The sequence below is a fragment of the Meles meles genome, chromosome 17, assembly GCF_922984935.1.
Source record: "Meles meles chromosome 17, mMelMel3.1 paternal haplotype, whole genome shotgun sequence".
Lineage (NCBI taxonomy): Eukaryota > Metazoa > Chordata > Mammalia > Carnivora > Mustelidae > Meles > Meles meles.
In genome coordinates, this window is record NC_060082.1 from 39498478 (window position 1) to 39519493 (window position 21016).

A 21016-nucleotide genomic window follows, 5' to 3' on the forward strand; every position below is an offset into this window, starting at 1 on the left:
AGCCTCTCTTAAAAAAATTCAACATGAAGAAATAAATCTTAGAAATTAGGTATGCCTTAAGCAAAAGCTTCAATATCAAATAAACCAGTCATGGCTCCTCTCCCATTCCGGCAAGTAAAGAAAATCCCAGTGGAAAATCTAGAGTCTTAACTGGGCACTCCACTCCTCTACGTTCTGATTTAATACCGTAAGTGGCCACAATTTGAGGACCACAACTCAGGGCAAATGAAAACTATCAGCTGAGTCATGGATGTTCAAGTTTGCAGAGGACCAACGTCACAAATCTAAACCAAAATTGGTATGCACAGTAACTTCTCGAAGTTATGATTTCATAACTCTTAAAGGCATATTATGCTCCAAACCCACAGGCATTGCTGGGGAAGATGAAAGAGCAAGTTAATTTGCTTTCATATCAAACATAACAGCTTAACACGTTGTTATAAAAAGCAAGTCGACCAATTTTATTTTATGAGACCTCGGCTGCTCTGATTGTATGAACCAGGGAAACCAACTTTCCGAAAACTTCACTCAGTAAGCCCTGAGCGAGGCACTAGGACAAAAGAACACTTACTTCCAGGACGTATTTCCTTTCCGCTTTGCGGAGGGGACTGCTGCACCCCCTGGTCACAGAAGAGGCACTGAGGGCCCCGGCAGGCAAGGCAGGTGCTGTGGCCACAGGCCTGTCTGGGGAACACCCCTGACGGTCCACACACTGCATTTCAGTCACCCACGCTGCCTGGCCCTGCTCGCCAGACTCACACTCTTAATTACTCGGCTTCTCTCTCACTTTTCACATTTAAGTGGTAAAATCAGTGAACGCTCTTCTAAGTTATAAAATAAGTATCCCCAACGTTCACATGAGTATCTACAGTATGCTAAAGTTAACCGGGCAGTGTGTTATGAATATATCTATACTTATTAAAAACACAACACATTACTGTTCCATAATAAACGATCGAGGAGACATGCAATTAAGAAATTTTAACTCATGCTAACATGCAATTCACCACCATCACCATGATGATTAACTAAAGGGGGGAACTTTTCATACTGAAGGAAAGAAGTAATCACCACTCTTTTAAAAAAGGTTTATCAACATTATCCTATCAAGGGGCCCTAGTGGGAAAGCAGCAAAAAAACTGAGAAGATTAACAGAAGATCTCATTAAATGCTATTTTCCTATGTACTAGCAAATTTTCTAAGTCTTCTGGTGACAATGATTAAACTACCTTGAGAAAAGCAGGAAAATGATTTCAGGCTTGTAATATAAACATTCTATGCAGATTCAACTGGCTGGCAAACTTACCAAATACTTTTATCATCAATGGCACGAAAATAATTTGGCCAAATACAGTCTGCAGAACTCCTGACTCACTGCCAAAGGCACCCCTCTATAAACTGTTTAAGTTATGTTCCTAGTAGACTTTCACACATATTTTTAAAAAATAGGTGCACAGGATAACATGGGCATACCTTGGTTATTTATAATCTATGGGTTTTCACCACAACTGATAACAAAGTATGAGGCCTTCTCAGAGGTTACTGTATTACCTCTAAACAGCTGCCTATCAATAAGTACCACAATATTTAAAGTCCCTGTTCTGCCAAATCAATTCTAAATATAAGCTTGAACACTTGAGGAGTTTTTAAAAATTGTCAATTTCCTTAGTTAAGAAATACGTGGTTCTTAATTTTAATTAAAAAAAAAAAAAAAAAAAAAGGTATAACAGGACTCATCCTAGAAAACCAGCTGCCCAGGATAGGAGACATCAGATTGGGAAAGGCATGTAACCTGCCCCCAAGTGCAGACAGGCCGGGGATGTTCCTCCAGGAATATGTTTCTCATAAGTGCGGTTGTGATGCAGTCCCATGTTCCATGAACTTCCAGTACAAGTCTCCTACTCTACCTTTTAAAGGCTGTCTCAAGCTTCTAAGGAGAAAAGCCTTTAGAAGAAAATGTAACAGCTACAGAGGGCCTGGAGAAGACAGAGGCGGCCTCATACTCCGCTCCAGCCTTGCTGGGGTATGCGCTGTTCATATGTATCCTGATCCAACTAGGGAATCAAGGCAGGAGAATAAACCCTATTAACTTTCCTAATCAAAATCTCTTTTTTTTAAAAAAGTGCTCTAACTAAAGCTAAATACGAAAGATTTGCTCTTCCTCAAGTCATCTCCCTCGTGGTGATTACCAATCCAGGTAGAAAAAGCTCAGCCCTATCCTGAACATGTTATTCCGAAGTCTCAAACCACAAAGTCACACCAGGATACCTGTGTAATGAATCATAGGACCTGTTGTCAAAAACAATCTGATTTTTCCTTGGAGAATCCCGTCTATGAAGGGGAAAAAACCATTTAAAGGGAAACACAACAGAACTTTTAAAAAATAATGCGCACTATGTTCCTGTTTTATAGATTTGTAGTCACAGCCGAACAATGAAAGGAGTCCATTAACCTTAAAACGATAGGTTTTTTTTCCCAACATGAAAGGAGGTACTCAGACACTAATTCTAGTTATGTACCATACTCGTTTGACAGCTGCAGAAAACAAAAAGTAAATCGTGGTGCGTTTGCGATGACCACCTTTAGAGAGTGCACACATCGTAAAACCTACTCCACAAGGTACCAACAAGTACCGAAACACAGTAGAAATCACTGTAGCCTTAAGTTCTCAAAATTAACTCTTCTCAGAAAGAAAGCGTGTGAACTCTCTTTCTACCTTGAAGATCTGTGAGCTCTTACTGAAAACCGTATGATAACTCACAAATTTTTCAATGGGACATTCTAGTCATAGTTTAAGGTAATTTTAACAACATTTTTGCTTTGACCCCACTACCTGGCATCTTCACGGCATAAATACGGCACAGCGCAGCACCTCATGTGCATGACCGGAGTCAATCCATCCCACCCTAACACAACCTTGACATGGACGTTTGTAAGAGAAAGGGTTTCTTTCCCCACCACGCAAGATGAGGTGCATATCAAGTGGCCATATTAATACAATGGTTCTCAGCAGGAACGGAGGAGAAAAGTTGGGAAGAAAAGCCATACAGTTTAGTCCTTCCAACATGCTTGCTAAATCTTTTATGGCTTAAAACTGCTTGGGGTGAAATTTTAAGACACATATCACTGGCTGGCTCAAATCTATCAAAAGGTATATTGAGTGGTCAGAAAACGACCGGGCGTTTCCAAATTTCCATCAGGAAAGGAGAAGAAAACCAACCTACCAGAGCAGAACACCATTATGATACCCTGCTAGATAATAAGAACCAATACTCGGTTAATCTACAGAAAAGTCCTAAAAACGAAAAGGTGACTTTCAGAACACTTATTAAACTTCCTTTAGAAGTCTGAATAATCTTTTTCTTTTTTATTTTTTTAATAAACATATAATGTATTTTTATCCCCAGGGGTACAGGTCTGTGAATCGCCAGGTTTACACACTTCACAGCACTCACCATAGCACATACCCTCCCTCCCCAATGTCCATAACCCCACCATCTTCTCCCTACCGCCCTACCCCTGGCAACCCTCAGTTTGTTTTGTGAGATTAAGAGTCACTTATGGTTTGTCTCCCTCACAATCCCATCTTGTTTCATTTATTCTTCTCCTACCCCCCAACCCCCCATGTTGCATCTCCACTTCCTCACATCAGGGAGATCATATGATAGTTGTCTTAATCTTTTAAAGGCTATTTTTTAAATGAACCCAAACACATCAAGGAACTTTTATTCCACTTGGAGAACCCACTTCATGTCCCTCCATGGACTTAGGGTTTGCTCAGGCTCACCACGGAACCCCTATCAGTAAGGTAGGGATGAAGAGTAGACATAAACAGGAAGATTCTTCCCTGTCCCATTTCTGTCTTCAAAAGATACATGGGATATCACACTTCTATGCTCTGATATGTACTCTATAAATCAGGCTTCAAAATGTGCTAGTGGAGAAAATCTATAAAAACTACCAGAGACGCACTGGGAGGCCACATCAATCAGGTATCTGATAAACATAAATGTGCGATTTTTCTACTCTGTTGAAACCATGTCCACCAAAAGCAATTCTTACATTTTCTCCTAAAATAAAATACATTCATCTTATAGTCACTGAGAAACTAAAAGCTTCTACATGGTTGAAAAGGCTTTGAAGAACTTAAGAAACTATGCTATCACCAAATCCTTCCTACCAGCACAAAGAACCACATAAAAACAAGTCCAAATTTAGATTTAGGCTAACATTGAACAGATTTGTGACAGTGTGAGGTCTATCCTTGTTTTTTATTAGTTTTCTATTATTAGAGCCAAGTTTGCTTTTTGAGAGGTAAAACTAAAGCAAACAACTCAGAAAGAAAAGGCCAAAACCTTTTAGTCTCTAAACACATACTTTTTTTCTGGAAAAAAAAATGTAAGTCCTTTAAACTATCTCATAAATCCAGAAAAAGTTTCATCTATATTCAAGACCTGAGATATAAATTTAGTATGACAATAAAATATGCATAGCTAAGAAATACTGAAATTTGCCTCACGGTCCTGGGAGAAACAGAAATTCACTAGTCTTGTTTCTGGGCACTCTCTTTCCTATGTTGATTTTAACTAGAAGTTTCAACTGAGAGAGAAATCAATCTTTCTACTTCACAAATTCAAAACTCAGGTTTTGTTTTGCTCTCTCTTAAACATTGCAGGCATTTTTCTCCTGCTGCCTTCCAATTTAAAACATATAAGTTTCTTTGAAAGATTACATTACCAAAATGAAGGACATCATTCTGAGACTACTGGGGAAACGTGAATATATCACATAATATCATTGTTCAATGTTAGATTTCTTGAGAGTGATAATGGGGCTGCGGTTACACAGGAGGATATCCTGGTTCTTAGGAAAAATGATGAAGGATTTTTGCAAACTGCTTTCTCACTCTCCAGACGAACACAAAGGCACATCTCTTTGTGTCTCTGCCTCACACCAATGGGGCAAAACTAGTAACTGGGGAACCTGGGGAGGGAGCACATGCGTTCTACTATTCTCTCAACTTTTCTGTAGTTTTGAGTTTTTCAAAATTAAAAACATTGGGAGGAATAAAAGCGATCTTAAAATTTCCGACAACCTGTCTAAACAGTAAGCATCCAGACAATCGCTAGGAAAAACATCAGGGTGCTCAGCAGGAATAGGATTCCAGGTTTTATCTGCTTCTCTGTACAATTTCAAATCCACCACTAGAGTCCGGAGAGGTTAATTTCTCTTAGATACCTATGTAGCATAAAAGTCAGAAAGTAGACATACCTGGAGATAACAGGTGACTTGCTGCCATTCATTGTATTTGTTCTTTCCCAAGGTTTTCTTGTTGGTTCTTTAAAAATAAGGAACATAAATTATGAAATGCCCTACATGCTCCCAGAGTAATTTATTGCAAAAAAAACCACAACGAAATACTAAGTAACCTTAAACATTTCTGGTACAGATGAAAAGTTTTTAATTACAATTCTGAACTTTAATTAAAATCTATTAAGGATCCTAATTTGTACAACTTCAGACCTTAAGATGAGAAGATATTAATAAGCAAGTGTGACGACCCCCCCGGGAGAGCCGCAGGCCGTGAATCTCCAACAGCGGAGGCCTACAACCAGGAGGCGCACCGCCTCTCCAGCAGAGCAGGGCTCCATATCAGAGACGGAGGTCTCAGCTTGGGGCCCAGGTAGGCTTTAGGGAGCACAAGAGTGAAATTATGAGCAAATCTGTAAAAATTTGGTCATGTAAAAATATGGTCATCCCCTCTGGCAGGGCGGGGCGGATTCATAGTTCTTCTCAAATGTACATGGTTCTGTGACTCTAACTTACAGTGGAGTTCTACAGTTTTTGTGTTCTTAGTAAAAGCATCTATGTTAATTTTGGCTTCTGGAAGAAAGATAAGGCTATTACAGTAAGTAGTTCATAAACTAGAAAATTTTTAATGGAAGAGACATTAACAAACTGAGCTGAGTCCTATTTAGGAAAAAGTCACAATATTTACCACAGTACAGCCTTCAAAATATTGAATAATCACCATTCAATAAGGAGAATGTGAGATTCTTTTTTTCTTTTTTGGCAAATGGGTCACAATCACAAAAACAGACTTTTTTTTTTAGAATTTCTTTTTTTTTAAATTTTTTTTTATTTGTTTATTTGACAGAGATCACAAGCAGGCAGAGAGAGAGGGGGAAACAGGCTCTCCGCTGAGCAGAGCGCCCGATGCGGGGCTCGATCCCAGGACCCTGAGATCATGACCTGAGCTGAAGGCAGAGGCTTTAACCCACTGAGCCACTCAGGCGCCCCCCCTTTTTTTTTTAGAATTTCTAAACAGGGGAATTCCAAAGGTCACCAACAGTCTCTAACTGAAAATGGGTAGGAATTAACGTGGACATTTCCCTATAAAATCATGGCCATTGTAGGTGTTAATTCACTAAAATTACCAAATTTATACACATCACTTTATTTTAAATTAGATAAAAAGCTGAAAAGGTATATCTGCTCTTCGCTTTGGCTGAACACAGGGAACGGCCCCTCCCGTCCTCATCACGGACCCCGCACCAGTCAGGTGCCTCCAGGGGCAGGTAGTTTGTTTGTATTCTACGGAACAGCCTCGCAATGTAGAGTCCTTGACATCAGAAACCTCACGGAGTTCAACACCACTTCCCCAAAGCTGTAATGAGGCCTCTTTTTTCCTTAAAAATGAGAAGCCTTAGTTCCCCGATTATCAGTATTACCCAAGTCATGGTCAAAAGGACAGCGATCTCCATCTGGGAATGTTCTGAAATGGACAGCAGTGCTAACTGCGTGCTCACCTCATCTCCACCTTTAAAATTCCGGGATTAAAAGTCCTTCCCTTTGACCTAATCATATATGTCTCCATGCTCTAGTGAATCACCTTAAATCATCAACAGCAGTACACATGGAATGTGTAAAAATTATGATTTTCAAAGACAGAATCATCAGATTCTGATCTTTGGGTTTTGACGGATCTCTCCATATCACGAAGGCAGAGGACAATCAAGTCGCTGCTTTCAAGGGCAAACGAAAAACAACATTTCCATCACCAGGCAGGCACTTGATTCCAACAAGGGTAAATAGGGCATTTTCAGTTGAGGAGTATTAGTATTTCGAGGTTCATAAAGGTTAAAATAGAGCTCCTGAACTTACCGGGTGTACTTGTCGACGAGGCCTTAGAAGTTACGGGCTCTGACTCTTCCTAAACAGACAGGAACACTTATTAATCACAGAGCCTACCAGAAACCTGGAGCAGAGACTCAGAGGCTCACACTCGTCCACACCCAACACACCTGCTGTGTTGCCTGCAGTGCCCTTCATCAGCCCCCTCTGCCTTCCACCGCAGCCCAGACCTGCCTCCTCTGTCCTCCACAGCCCCCATCCAGCACCCAGCACTGCTACCCAGCCAGGCATCAGGGCACCAGAGCCCAAAGATGGCAGGGAAGCAACGGTGCAGCGTGTCCGACAGCAGCACGCGGAGCGGACTCGGGGGGAGGCGGGGGCACAGCTAATAACCACAGGGCTCTTAGGGGATCAGTTATCTTTCCTTTTCAACTCGAGGAAACGGAGACCCGAAGAGACTCTGAGTGCTGAACAAAGGTGCGGCACTCGCTCCCAGATGAGCGCCGTGCTCCCCCCGCTGCGGCCCCACCCTGGCCCACCTCACAGCAATGCTCTGAAAACAGGACACACCGGGCTCGATACAGCTGTCCGTGACATGTGCAGAGCTGACATAAGAACGGAACGTCCAGCTAATCTCGGACTTCGCTCTCCTAAAGAGCTACGCCTGGCTTTCCCATTTTCAGTTGTGGTCGACTCTCCTTATTACTTACGTTTTTGTCCTCTTTTTGTTCTGTTTCTATTGTTGATCCCTTTTCAGCAATTCTTCTCCTAGAGAGAAAGGATATCCGATTTTTAAAAAATTCATCTTAGCGTAAGAACTACTCAGAAAGGGAAGAGCCACATCTAGTTACACTGCCCTTGGCCTCAACAAACACAGTCCTCTTGGTCCCGAACGCGTTCACACGGTTGCTCACTCACCTCCTGGCCAGCAGGGCGCTCATTTCTTCCATCAACCCACTGCCTCCTAAAGGAAGGGGTCCATTCCCACGACCCGTGTCCGACTTCAAGGAGGCCGCGTTCACACCAACGGTAGTCCCTCCGCTTGGGAAAGAGCCATCCTCCATCTTAATGAGAACACAGACAGATAGTAAACTCCTGTGTTTAGGACCTTAATTTCAATACAAACATCCAGATATTATCTTTTAAATCTTTCTAAGAACCTGTGGCATGACTGATACTAACATTCTATTAATCAGTGGAAGTTTCATCCCAGTTTACACCAACAATAATGGGATAAAACATTATCATGTCGCCCTGTGCCCTACACTGAGAAGGACACTCACTGTTGTGGCAAAAAAAAATGTGTAATCTGGGGCGCCTGGGTGGCTCAGTGGGTTAAGGCCTCTGCCTTCGACTCAGGTCATGATCCCAGGGTCCTGGGATCGAGCCCCGCATCGGGTTCTCTGCTCAGCAGGGAGCCTGCTTCCTCCTCTCTCTCTCTCTCTGCCTGCCTCTCTGCCTACTTGAAATCTCTGTCTGTCAAATAAATAAATAAAATCTTTAAAAAAAAAAAATGCGTAATCTGCCAAAACATGCATAATCCAAATGCAATCTTGAAGATACTATTGGGGAAACCAAACTGAAGGGCGGGCTCCAGAGTCAGCTCTGTAGACCTCGCCCAAGTTAACCTCATCTATGAAACTGTGAGGAATTGCCCCGATTTTATGGCAAACTCGGGACATCTCAGCTAAGTGTACCACGTGATCTCAGGCTAGAAAAGAAAAGTGCCCTAAAGGACACTGTTGGACAATACATGACATTTGAATACACTTACAGATTAGAAGAGTCCATCAATTAAACCCCCCATTCCTAAGCACTCTCCAGTGGGCATGGAGGTCAATGTCCCTGTTCCCACGGACCACACACTCCAGCGTTTAGGGAAATGGGGGTGCAATGTGTCTGATTCACTCTCAGTTCAGACAAAAAAGGGAGAGTGTGTGTGTCCCACAGAGGGAAACCCACGCACAGAGAATAATTAAGCAAATATGACAAAATGTGAAGTGGTGAGTCTGGGCGGTGGGTTTACAGAAGCTGTATTCTCCTGACTTTTCTGTAAGTGTAAATTACCTCGAATTTTTTAATCAGTGAAGTAACACTGGGTTCATGAAAGGAGAAGGCAGTAAACGGGCTACCCCAGTCACCGAGGGGAAGAGGCACAAGTAGACAGCACAGAGATGGGAAGATGCATTTACCCGGGACACTTTCCTCAGTTTCGCTCCCGCGATGGCAGCTGCAAGTCCAGTCAAAGGGCGATTGTCTTCAGACGCAGATCCGGCAAAAAATCCAGATGCAGGGAGCGGGGGAGCGGGAGGCGGAGGGGGAGGGGGGGGTGCTTGATTAGGAAGAGGGGGCGGAGGGGGCGGGGGCGGAGGCCCTGCAGCAGGGAGTGGAGGTGGGGGCGGAGGCCCCGGGTGGGGGTGCAGTGCTGCTGGAGCCGGCACCGGCCCCGGGGGAAGCGGTGGGGGGGGGCGGAGGTGCTGGTGGTCCCAAGACAGGGCCTGAGTGAAAGAGACGTTAAATAAGACCGTCAACAACAGAGCTGCGCGGGGTGACCTCGTGGACAGGGATGTGGGATGCCTCAAACATTTCCTGCCTATTCGTGAATTCTATTTAAAATAACGTTTAAAGTCTAGATCAGTGTTAAAAAGATACTGAAATGCAAAGCCAAGTATGTGAGGTCTTACTTTAACATTAGAGCTTTATTAACAAACTGTGCGACAGTCGCCCAGCTCCACCTCTGGGGTTCCCAGGGCTGTGGGAGGTGCCTCTAAAATCTGTGATGGAGGCAGCGCCCTGAAGAAGCGAGCCCGTGTGGAGGACTGCAGTTAGGACAGACGGAAATAACAGACCCCCAAGAGTCTGTGTGAACCGGTCACGGTGGAGACCCTGGAGCCTACACCTGTGAAGACCTGCATTTACACTCTGACAGATGGCTGCAGTGGCTGGACTGAAAACAGGATAGGGGGGTGGGTTCCCAGTTCAGCATCTTAAAAACGTTCCTCCTTCAAATGCAATGTGTACAGAGTCACTCAAGTGAAGGGATCTACTAGAACAAATACAACCTGAAAGTAACGGCCAGAATTAATTAAATGATACAGAATTTGAAGCTCCTCCTAGTCTAGAAGACAGGATAAGAGAGAAATGTCTCCAAATCTTGTAAAAATCACAGAAGTGAATGAGAACTTATTCAGTATCAGAAGACCCAATTTAAAGGGGTATTTTAGGACAAATATGATGCTATTCACACATAGGGTGGTAATTTTTTTTTAAACTGTAAACAGCAGCAGCTCTTAGAGGAACACAGAGCAAAAGACTGCCTCTCTCCCTCAGGCTATGGGCTGTAAGGGCTCAGCAGGTGGGTCACACGTGACCTTGTCAGGCTCACGATGCCTCCCTGTCTGGCATTACTGTCATGGGTACACAAGTCCGCATGCACTAGAATTCCGACTCAGTATTTAAGCACAATTGATGCGTCCACAAGGAAGACATATATGTACACACAGCAATAACAAGTCTTATTAAGAATAAAGATTTTTTAAGGGAATTTAAATCTAGGCTATAACCCTGTTTCTTTCTATGTACAAATTAGTTGTCATGTTCCTTCCTGTAATTCTTGCTAAATCCTATCACTGAAAAAAAGGTGGGGTGCCTGGGTGGCTCAGTGTGTTAAAGCCTCTGCCTTCAGCTCGGGTCATGATCCCACAGTTCTGGGATTCAGCCCTGCATCGGGCTCTCCACTTGGCAGGGAACCTGCTTCCTCCTCTCTCTCTCTCTGCCTGCCTCTCTGCCTACTTGTGATCTCTGTCAAATAAATAAATAAAGTCTTTAAAAAAAAAAAAAAAAGAAAGAAAGAAAGAAAAAGAAAAAAGTGTTGCCAAGCATCTTCTTATTCACTTACCAAACCAGGTCCCTCTCTCCTTACAAATAATCTAAACTTAGAAGACGACGTCCTCCCTCCCCTGTTACCATGACGGCAAGTTGGGGCAAGCGGAGGGGGTGGGAGGGATAACTGCGGAAGATGCTTTCTCTCTTCCAACTGTCCCTTCAGGCCACGACTTCCTGTAATTCTGAAGCATGGAATCCGCCGGGACACACATCATGCCTGCCATACTCCCCCCACCCCTTGTGCAGCGTCAGGCTGCTCCTTAGGATTCCAGGTATACCTACTCTAATGTGGGAAGCCCAATACAGGAGAGGCCACATGAGACAGGGCCCAAGAATCGGAACTGTTCAGGAGGAGACCCGGAGACTCCAGGATCACACACGTCCTGACTTCAGTTGGGCACCAAACAGAATCTCTCAATTTCCCACAAATTAGAGGAAGACAGGTTAGGTCATGTATTTACCGTGTAGCTAAATGTGTCAAGTAACGTTTTCCTAGTGGGGTTTACAAGGGATGTGCTGTGGAGGCCCTCAAACACGGGAACACCCCTCTAGCTACAGTGCTGCGGGAGACACCGAATCCCAGTCAGTATGGACACTCCTCATGTGGATCCTCCAGCTGCAGTTAATCCAGCAGAAAGAGCCTCACTCCTCTTCTACTTGTTTCAATTCCAGAAAGTCGGGCACAGTGACACAGGGCTGCTCGCCTCTCCAACCCACCCCACCTCCCCACGCTTCGAAGCAGTGACATCTGCTGACACCACGTTTCCAGGACGCGTTGTCAGCAGCAATAACGGAAGCCTTACCCTGTTGGGCTGGAGTCTCGGCCGGCTGAGAGGCTGCCTGCAAGCCTGGCTCAGAAGCAGAGGAGTCCCCCAGCACAGAGTTTAGAGGAGTCTCCGCAGAGGCAGGGGCAGCTGCAGAGGGAGAAGGGAGAACACTAGGCTTGGATGAGGGAGTTGAGGCAAGAGGGGTGCTTGGAGGAGGAGAGGCTTGAGATCCACAGTGTGAGCGCGGTGCGAGGGAAGGCAGCAGAGGCGGCGGCGGCGGCGCTGCTGGCCCTGAGGTAGGCGGCGGAGACACTGGACATGGGACAGAGTCAAGCGGCCCATTGGGTGCTGTTGGTGATGGAGGCATTGGGGGCACAGGAGAAGAAACACAAACAGGGAGGACAGGCCTGGGCCCAGTCGCTTTGCCTGGGGGGCTGCTAATCATTACTGGAGGAGATGGAGGGAGGGGCGAAACAGTGGAAGTAGACCAGGCACAGGGCTTCGCAGCTGAAGGCTGAGAGGAGGGTGTGTTCACAGGAGAAGAAGGCCGAGAGTTTTTGTTCAGAGGACGAGGAACTGTAGCGTAATGGGGAAGAACAGGGTGGAAGGCTGAACCTACAGATGCTGCAAAACGTGTCGCTGAGTGTCGAAGTGGTGGTGTAGGGGGTGTGGAAGTAGGTGGCAAAGCGGTCACTACAGCATAGTCGGGAGTGGCCTCCGACACCGGAGCTGAGATGACTTTAGCATAGGATGGAGGAGCTGCCGAAGGAGGCTGGCAACTGGCATATTCAGGAAGTGGCGCGTTATACAGGGAGCTGTCGGAGGATGGAGCTGCACAGAAGGTGGGAAGCAGCAGCAAGGACAGGATAAAAAAGGAGAGAGAAAAAGGGAGCTAGTAAAGCCACAAAACCAGCATTCAGACAAAATGTACAAAAGTAGACCACAGTTAGTACCCAAGAACTAAGCACGTGTGCAAGAACTGATCTCACCCAAGAACGTGTGAACTCGTTTGTGCATTTTGAAACCCAGAGGAGGAAGAAATCTGTTTTCTATTTAGCTGATAAGTATACTGATATATTGCTTAAGCTTATCCCTTGCAAGAACAAGACTATCTTAGTTCTCATTATTTAGCCCACTAAAAGGACATTAAGATTACAGGAATAGGACCACAAACAGAAGAATACATCTGCTGGTCTTTCAAGAACAACAAATAGTGCAACTGGCAAAAAGTTTTACAAAGGGCTAGGAACCCCCTATCCAATGCTTATTTGTGGATAAGTGTTGTTCTGTCGGCTATCACCGCAGAAAATAACTACGCAGTTAAAAACAAATATTGCATACAACAAACCAATCAACCACACTGGGACCCACGCTGAGACCTTTGATATAGGCCATATGGAATAGAAAGATCATTCTGAAATCCTATTCCAATAAATGTCAATTTTAATGACTGACTCAGATTTTCACTTTTCTCTTAACCCTTACGTCTTTCAATAAGTTCCATCGGATTCAGACATTTTCACTAAGATTTTGCAATACTAGGACATACGTAAACTACTAGTCGGTTTTAGAGAGGGCATTTCCCTCCTTCGACAAGTCTAAGTACCATCAAGCACATTTCTTGAATCCTATAGGATTCAGGACAGTTGAGGCAACCTCAAAAGGGAAAGAGATTCCTAGTTCACGCAATATAAAACGTTTCCCATGAAAAACACACTTGCACTTTACAGCCAATTTACAGTCAGAAGAATTAGAAAGCTGGACTACAAAGAGCTTTCCTAAGTCTCCAAGCAATAAGTGCCATACAGAGAGGACTAAGAAAGTGGTAAAGTAGCAAGTGCTGCATGTTTTGCCCTGTCCACCCTCCCCGCACCCGGCGCCCCACACCTGGTGCACCCGCACCCCGCCCCCCCCCTCCCGCCGCAAGAGTCAGGCGCGCACTTCTTACCGGCGGCTGACAACCTGCGCTCGCGCTCCCATTCCAGCTGCTCGCGCTCCAGCTGCTCCTGCCGCTCCCGCTGCTCCCGCTCCCGCTGCTCCTGGCGCTCCCGCTGTTCCTGGCGCTCCTGGCGCTCCTGGCGCTCCCGCTGTTCCCGCTCGCGGTCAATCCGCTCCAGCCGCTCGCGCTCCAGCCGGTCCTGCCGCTCACGCTCCCGCTGCTCCCGCTCCAGCTGCTCCTGCTCCAGCCGCTCGCGCTCCGCCCGCTCCACGCGCTCGCGCTCCAGCTCCTTTTGTCGCTGCTGTTCTTGCAGCTGCCTGAAATGTAAAAATTTTAACAATCAGAAATATGCAACAATGGCTACTCCTCACTGACAGCACCCACTCGTCCAGATGAAGCTCTGTGCGCCTTAGTTCTGGGGCAGATACCAAGTGGAGCCTTCAATCAGCCAACACCCACCAGTGAAGAGATGGGACAGGTCAGGCGGCCAGCGTCCCAGACAGGAAAACGACTTGGCCTGATCAGCCACACACGACACCAGCGACTCACTCTAGTCTGCACTGTTCACGAATGAAGTACTACAAATAAATGAACTCCTGGTACCGAATGTTCATTGTACAAGGATATCCCTTCAGCAAACACAATGGCTGGCGGCAGCCGCAGCTCGGCCGCAGTTGGCTTCCTTTACTTTTGTGCCTTGTCCCTATGGCTTTGGAAGGATCGCCACCAGCAGGCTGGCTAGGGCTGAAATGGCACCATGTCTCAAGATTTGGATACATGGCTCCAAACTGTGTTTGGGAATGGTGACTGGGTCCACAAGCAGCCGAAGAGATGAAAACTCCCTTTCTCCTCTCCAACACTGAACACCATCACCGTTTTTACTGGCGGCCAAGACGCTCGATCCCATGGACAGCCCACACACTGCCCTTTCAGAACGCAGCATGTGACACAGCTGAACGCGCGCTCGGACCGGCTTGCTCCCGGGAGAGTTCAGATTCCATGCTCATGTGAATAGCTCCTTTCTCTATTAAAGGTAATAATAACCCTTTGTCACAAATGCTGGTCGTATGTATTTTCAACTGTTATTATTGCTTTTTAGATGCCTTTGATTTTTAAAGTTTCATTTAAAACTACAATGTGTTAACTTTGTTAAAGTCGTGATCTGGCTTATAACTTTTCCACTGAGAGTCTAATGCTGGTATTCCTTTGTGATCTGCCTTTGTGATCTTTCTTGGCCCCTTCTCACGAGGTTATATAATTACATGTTTTTACAACAAAATTCTTAGTTCCTATGAAATTCATCTTGGGTTTGGGATGTGTAATTTTGAGCTACATCACAGCACCATTTAGTTGCTCGTGGTCCTGATTTAGGATGCCAACTTCATGTGTGTTCACTGTTTCTGAAATTCCAGCATGTTCTGGTTGGTGGATCTGTTTGGTATGGCACCAGTTCCTTGATACTCTGACATCTGAAATAAACACCTAGTAGGGTGCAACCATCCTTATCACTCCTTTTTGAGTTTTTCTAGATGATTCTCGGACACTCAGCTTCTTCTGGGTACATTTCGGAATCACTTTAAATTTACTTGTTAAATTTACGCCTTCTACCAAGACCTATCCTTCTCAATTCTATTAATGAAGTTCAGTGAGAAAAACATTCATGTATCTTAATCTCCTTGTCTAAGAATGTATGGTATGTCTCAGTATTTGTGCAATTAAATTAAAAATCTCCTTTCACTCTAGGACTTCGCTCCTTCACTTCTAGGACTTATGCTAAAACCTGAGGCCCAATGTATATGGCTCTGAAACATAACAGTTTAGTTTCAACTTCCATACGTATAGGTAACAGAGCAAGCAAATGTCTCCAAGTATCCATCCGACCTCAACAAGTCTTGGTATAAAAGTTAACTCTCCCCAAAATAAAAAATAGCCCCATCATCTTATATATATTTCATAGCATTGTAGGTACGGTTAAATGATGCTCTTTAAAAAGTTCCTGGGGCATAAAAACACTCAATAAATGTGAACTACAATGGGGAATTTCACATGTGGACTTCTCCTGGACTGGCTAATAGACTGCAGGGTTCCTAGGAGAGGCACAGCTAAGTGACAGAGTGTGGATGCCAGCCTTTGTCCCTCCCAGCACTACTAGGAAACCACTTTTTCTCCAGAAATCTCTCCCCTTCATATTTCCTAAACTAACTATAAAAAGGAAAGAGGCCACTGTAAAGTGAGCCAATCCCACTTGTCTCAGAAAAGCGGGAAGGCTCTCTCTGGGCCTATCCCTGTACTTAACAGTACCTGCATGGTGTGGGGTCAGGGGGAGCCCGACGGTGGTGCTCTGTGTGAGCGGTCGCCGCGTCAGACACTGGCCACAAAATTCTAAGGCAGACCTTTAGGGTGCAGTACTGACTTTGCGATGCTGGCGGACAGAGCACTGGCTGCCACAGTTTCTGAAGGGTAACAACAATATTGCTGCAGGGCAAAAATTCAGGATATTCACAAGGATGTTCTCAATAATAAATTAGAGAAGAGGTGGTTCTTTTTCTAATGACCTCTAAATAAATGAACTCAGCTGGGACTTATATTTGAAACACACCCTCTGTGTCAAAAAATATGAGCACACACTATACATGTGATACTCTAAGCAATCTACTGGGTCCAGAAGGGAAAGATACACCCGTACTATTCTAATTAGAACGCACCTGTGTACAGAAGCTAAGGGAAACTGTTTAGCTTCAGCGTACGGCAGCTCACAAGAAATCTACGACGAAATGACACAAGTTCCTAGGCCCTTTTCTGTTCCCATACCATCTCTTTCATTTTATTCTTTTCAACATAATACAGGTACATAAAGCTTATTAACAAAAACTAATAGTTTATTGCCCCAACCTTCCCACCCATTTCCAATTACTGTCAATTCTTTTGGGACATTTCTTTGAACTTCAGACACTGCCTACGGATAACTCCTGTGGCTTCCTCACCACACCCAAGCCTCTCCCAGCACAATCACAGGAGATCACACCTTCCTGATGAAATCGATGGAGAACATAGGTAGTAACCTCTTCCATATCAGCCACAGCAACTTCTTTCAAGATATGTCTCCAAAGGCCAAGGAAACAAAAGCGAAAATGAACTTTTGGGACTTCATCAAGATCAAAAGCTTCTGCACAGCAAAGGAAACAGTCAACAAAACAAAAAGGCAACCCATGGAATGGGAGAAGATATTTGCTAATGACAGTACAGACAAAAGGTTGATATCCAGGATCTATAAAGAACTTCTCAAACTCAACACACACAAAACAGATAATCATATCAAAAAATGGGCAGAAGATATGAACAGACACTTCTCCAACGAAGACAAACAAATGGCTATCAGACACATGAAAAAATGTTCATCATCACTAGCCATCAGGGAGATTCAAATTAAAACCACATTGAGATACCACCTGACACCAGCTAGAATGGCCAAAATTAGCAAGACAGGAAACAATGTGTGTCGGAGAGGATGTGGAGAAAGGGGAACCCTCTTACACTGTTGGTGGGAATGCAACTTAGTGCAGCCACTTTGGAGAACAGTGTGGAGATTCCTGAAGAAATTAAGAATAGAGCTTCCCTATGACCCCGCAATTGCACTGCTGGGTATTTACCCCAAAGATACAGATAAAGTGAAAAGAAGGGCCATCTGTACCCCAATGTTTATTGCAGCAATGGCTACGGTCGCCAAACTGTGGAAAGAACCAAGATGCCCTTCAACGGATGAATGGATAAGGAAGATGTGGTCCATATACACAATGGAGTATTATGCCTCCATCAGAAAGGATGAATACCCAACTTTTGTAGCAACATGGACGGGACTGGAAGAGATTATGCTGAGCGAAATAAGTCAAGCAGAGAGAGTCAAGTATCATATGGTCTCACTGATTTGTGGAGCATAACAAATAACATGGAGGACATGGGGAGATGGAGAGGAGATGGAGTTGAGGGAAACTGGAAGGGGAGATGAACCATGAGAGACTATGGACTCTGAAAAACAACCAGAGGGTTTTGAAGGGGGGGGGGGAGGTTGAGGAATCAGGTGGTGGGTAATAGGGAGGGCACGTACTGCATGGACCACTGGGTGTGATGCCAAAACAATGAACACTGTTATGCTGTAAATAAACAAATAAAAAAAAATAAAATTAAAAAAAAAAAAGAATCTACGTTATTAAGACAGCTACACGGTACAGTATCCTAAGACTACAATACATTTCTCTTCTTTATTTATTTTAAGTTATCTCCACACCCAATGTGGGACCTGAACTCAGGCTCCTGAGGATCAAAAGTCGCAAGATCTTCCAACCGAGCCAGCCCGGTGCCCCACGCTGCATTTCCTACTGACATTCTTTGGTTTGGTTTGTTGTGTTGTTTTATTCTTTTTACCTCACAGGACACGGCCACTTCTCCAAGCCACACATGCTTTTATCACAAAAATAAACTTAAGCCACACACAGGAAGCCAGATCTCAAAGAATTACTGCATGGCAGCATTTACAGCCGGGATTCCTGATTTAGGAAGATTATTCCACACGTCAGAACGTCGTATTTATTCAAGAGTTTTCAGTCTTTCAAGATCAAGAACGTCTACTGATATAGGAAAGGAGTATGGTGCCAGAGAGATTTCCCCAAGCTCATGGGTAATGAGTGGAGCAGGCAATTCATATAGCTGCAAGAGATTTTCTTAATTTGAAGGGAAAAAAAAGGAGGTGATGAAACTCCCTGCTAATTTTAGCCTGCTCCCTGAAGGGATGCACATCTAAATATATTTCCCAAAGTGGTGTGTCAGAAAGAAAATCTCAGGCTTACAAATCTTTAGCAGCATGAATAATTCCCACCTTAAATGGATGATATATTAACCTGACATTCATGTTTTGACCTCTAAAGCAGGACATCTGTATTATCTTTTCTTTCTTTTTTTTTTTTTTGGTATTATCTTTTTAACTTATAAGTTTCCAAGCTTATAAACCCTGCTTTGCTTAGAAGCATCTCTGCCGACTCACAGACAGGGAACACACGTGACTCTTCTTCCCAGAGCTACGTCTACAACTGTTCTTTACTCACTGTTACAACCACCGGAAGCCTTTCTCACAATATAAGGGCTTGAATTCTGAACTATGCAAAAATTCTGCCAGACTCTTAAGCTAGGATATGCGTTTTACATCAACTTGGAAGTTTCTGAGAAAATATACAATTTTTCAAAGACAATTATAGGGCAAATGAGCAATATTATAGCCACCAAGAGCATTTAAAAAATCATCAGAAATCGTTCCTCCCACCACCAAAATACCTATTTCCTCAAAAGAGCGATCCCCAAATGTAAAGAGATGCCCAGAGCACTAGCCAATGATGAAGTTAATAGCTTTTTCTTAAATATATTCAGACGCAGATTTAGTTTATGTTGACTCAAAGACTTTTTTTTAAAGCAAGCAAAATATAATTACAATTTAAAAATACATTTAATACGGCCTTACCTATGTGGAAGAGTGTTAGGTAGGTCAAGAATCATTTAAATTTTGACACAATGAAGTAGAGGAGAGCAGACCTGGCAAACAACCCGAGTTGATAACAGTTAGTAACACTACAAAGTTCCTGACATTTGTCAGAAAGAAAAAATTACATGACTACATTCTGAACGCATCATGTGGGTATCTCACTTCTCTATTAGCAAACCAATGGAAAGCGGACAAAGAAAACAAGACCATCAAGACATCACGCTGCGGGCGTACTTACAGGAGGAGGCGGTCGACTCTTGGCCCATCCTGCCTGTGAAGGCCGACTGGAGGGCTGTACACCCTCATTGCTGCCCGCTGCCTGGGTGCTGGGGACAACCAGTCCCCTTTTATAACTTTCAGGTAGCAGTGCTGATCTGCTAACTATTTATAGACATTAACTAAATTGAGTTCTATGTTGAGACTAAACACAGGACTGAGTCATGTTTCTTAAATACGTTTTTCATCACTGTCAAAGAAGCCAAATATTATTACTATGAGTAGACACCAAAAGCTGATATTAACAAATGAAACAAAAATGAGTAGAAAACTAAACCATACTACCATCATGCAACGACAGGAAAGGTACAGGACTGATTAACATCCAAAGTCAACATTTGTTTCTTCAACTTGAGCTCACCCTCACTGAAGTAAAATAATGAAATGTATAAAATACACGCACAGCAGGACGACAAAGTTTTTAACAAAACAAGAATCCCTTCCCCGGTGAGGGACCCTCCTGCTCCTGATTTCTCTCTCCAGAAGCAACTACTTTCAATCTGGTACTGAGCTTGTGTTTCTAAACACCATGGCGTGCTCAGAGCAGCTCCTTCTTACCCCCTAGACTGATGTTCTCCCGCACTAAGGAGCGCATTCCCACCCCTCCGACCCACAAAACCTCTCTCCCCTCATTCTTCCAACCAAACCACACTGTCACTTCGGATACCCTCATCAGTCACTTAACATTATTCATGGCTGGTCACATTTACTTTTCAGAGCAATTCTTCCTTGTTCTGGTGTTAAAAATCACTATTTTTTTCACTGATTCTTTTTCTTTACACTATCCCTGCTTCACCCCAAACTCTCCAAAAGAACGATGAAGCCTCTCTAAGTAGAGCCTGCCCCATCCCTCTCCCCAGCTTCTGGTGATGGCTGCTATTTCTCGCTGCTACTTGGCTTCCAGATCCATCACTGGGGTCTCTGCCTCCAGCCTAGGATCTTCTCCCCATGTCGGTCTCCGCCTTCAAGGGGCCATCCTGCTTCTGTATTTTTCTCCTCTTCTCAGGACAGGTCGTACTGGATTAAGAGGGCCCACCCACTCCAGTATGACCTCATCTTAACTAACGAATCTATCTCCATAAAGGGTCATTATTTTGAGATACTGGGGATTAGGACATATCTTTCTTGGGGGACACAATTCAATCCGTAACATCCCTCACCAACACTAGTTTGGAAATGAGAAAGTGGATGGCCATTTCGTATCTGTCATGCTACATAACCGATGTTCTTCAAAGCCCAGTTGACTTTCCTAGACAAACCAGATTCTAAATATTGTTTAAACTAAATGTTGTTTAAACTTTTCTTTAGTAACTAATTTCCTTTTTGGAACTACTTCAGAAGCCTCGAAAAAACAACTTAGAGTAAGAATTCTTAGTTATTAATTAAAACAATCCATTAATAATTTATGGTTCTGAACAAAAGTCCTACAAGCTTGTTAGGTGTACCCGACATCCATATTCCTCAGAAGCACATTACTCTTATCAT

General features: G+C 44.0%; 1 protein-coding gene across 1 annotated transcript in view; it reads right to left on the bottom strand.

Annotated features, from left to right (window-relative positions):
* Nucleotides 1-21016, bottom strand: part of ENAH (ENAH actin regulator) — a 134844-nt gene that overhangs the window by 7577 nt on the left and 106251 nt on the right. The window contains 8 exon segments of the mRNA XM_045983272.1: nt 5272-5338; nt 7165-7213; nt 7845-7902; nt 8053-8198; nt 9327-9602; nt 9604-9632; nt 11823-11933; nt 13735-14042. Coding sequence (XP_045839228.1) covers nt 5272-5338; nt 7165-7213; nt 7845-7902; nt 8053-8198; nt 9327-9602; nt 9604-9632; nt 11823-11933; nt 13735-14042 — 1044 coding nt within the window.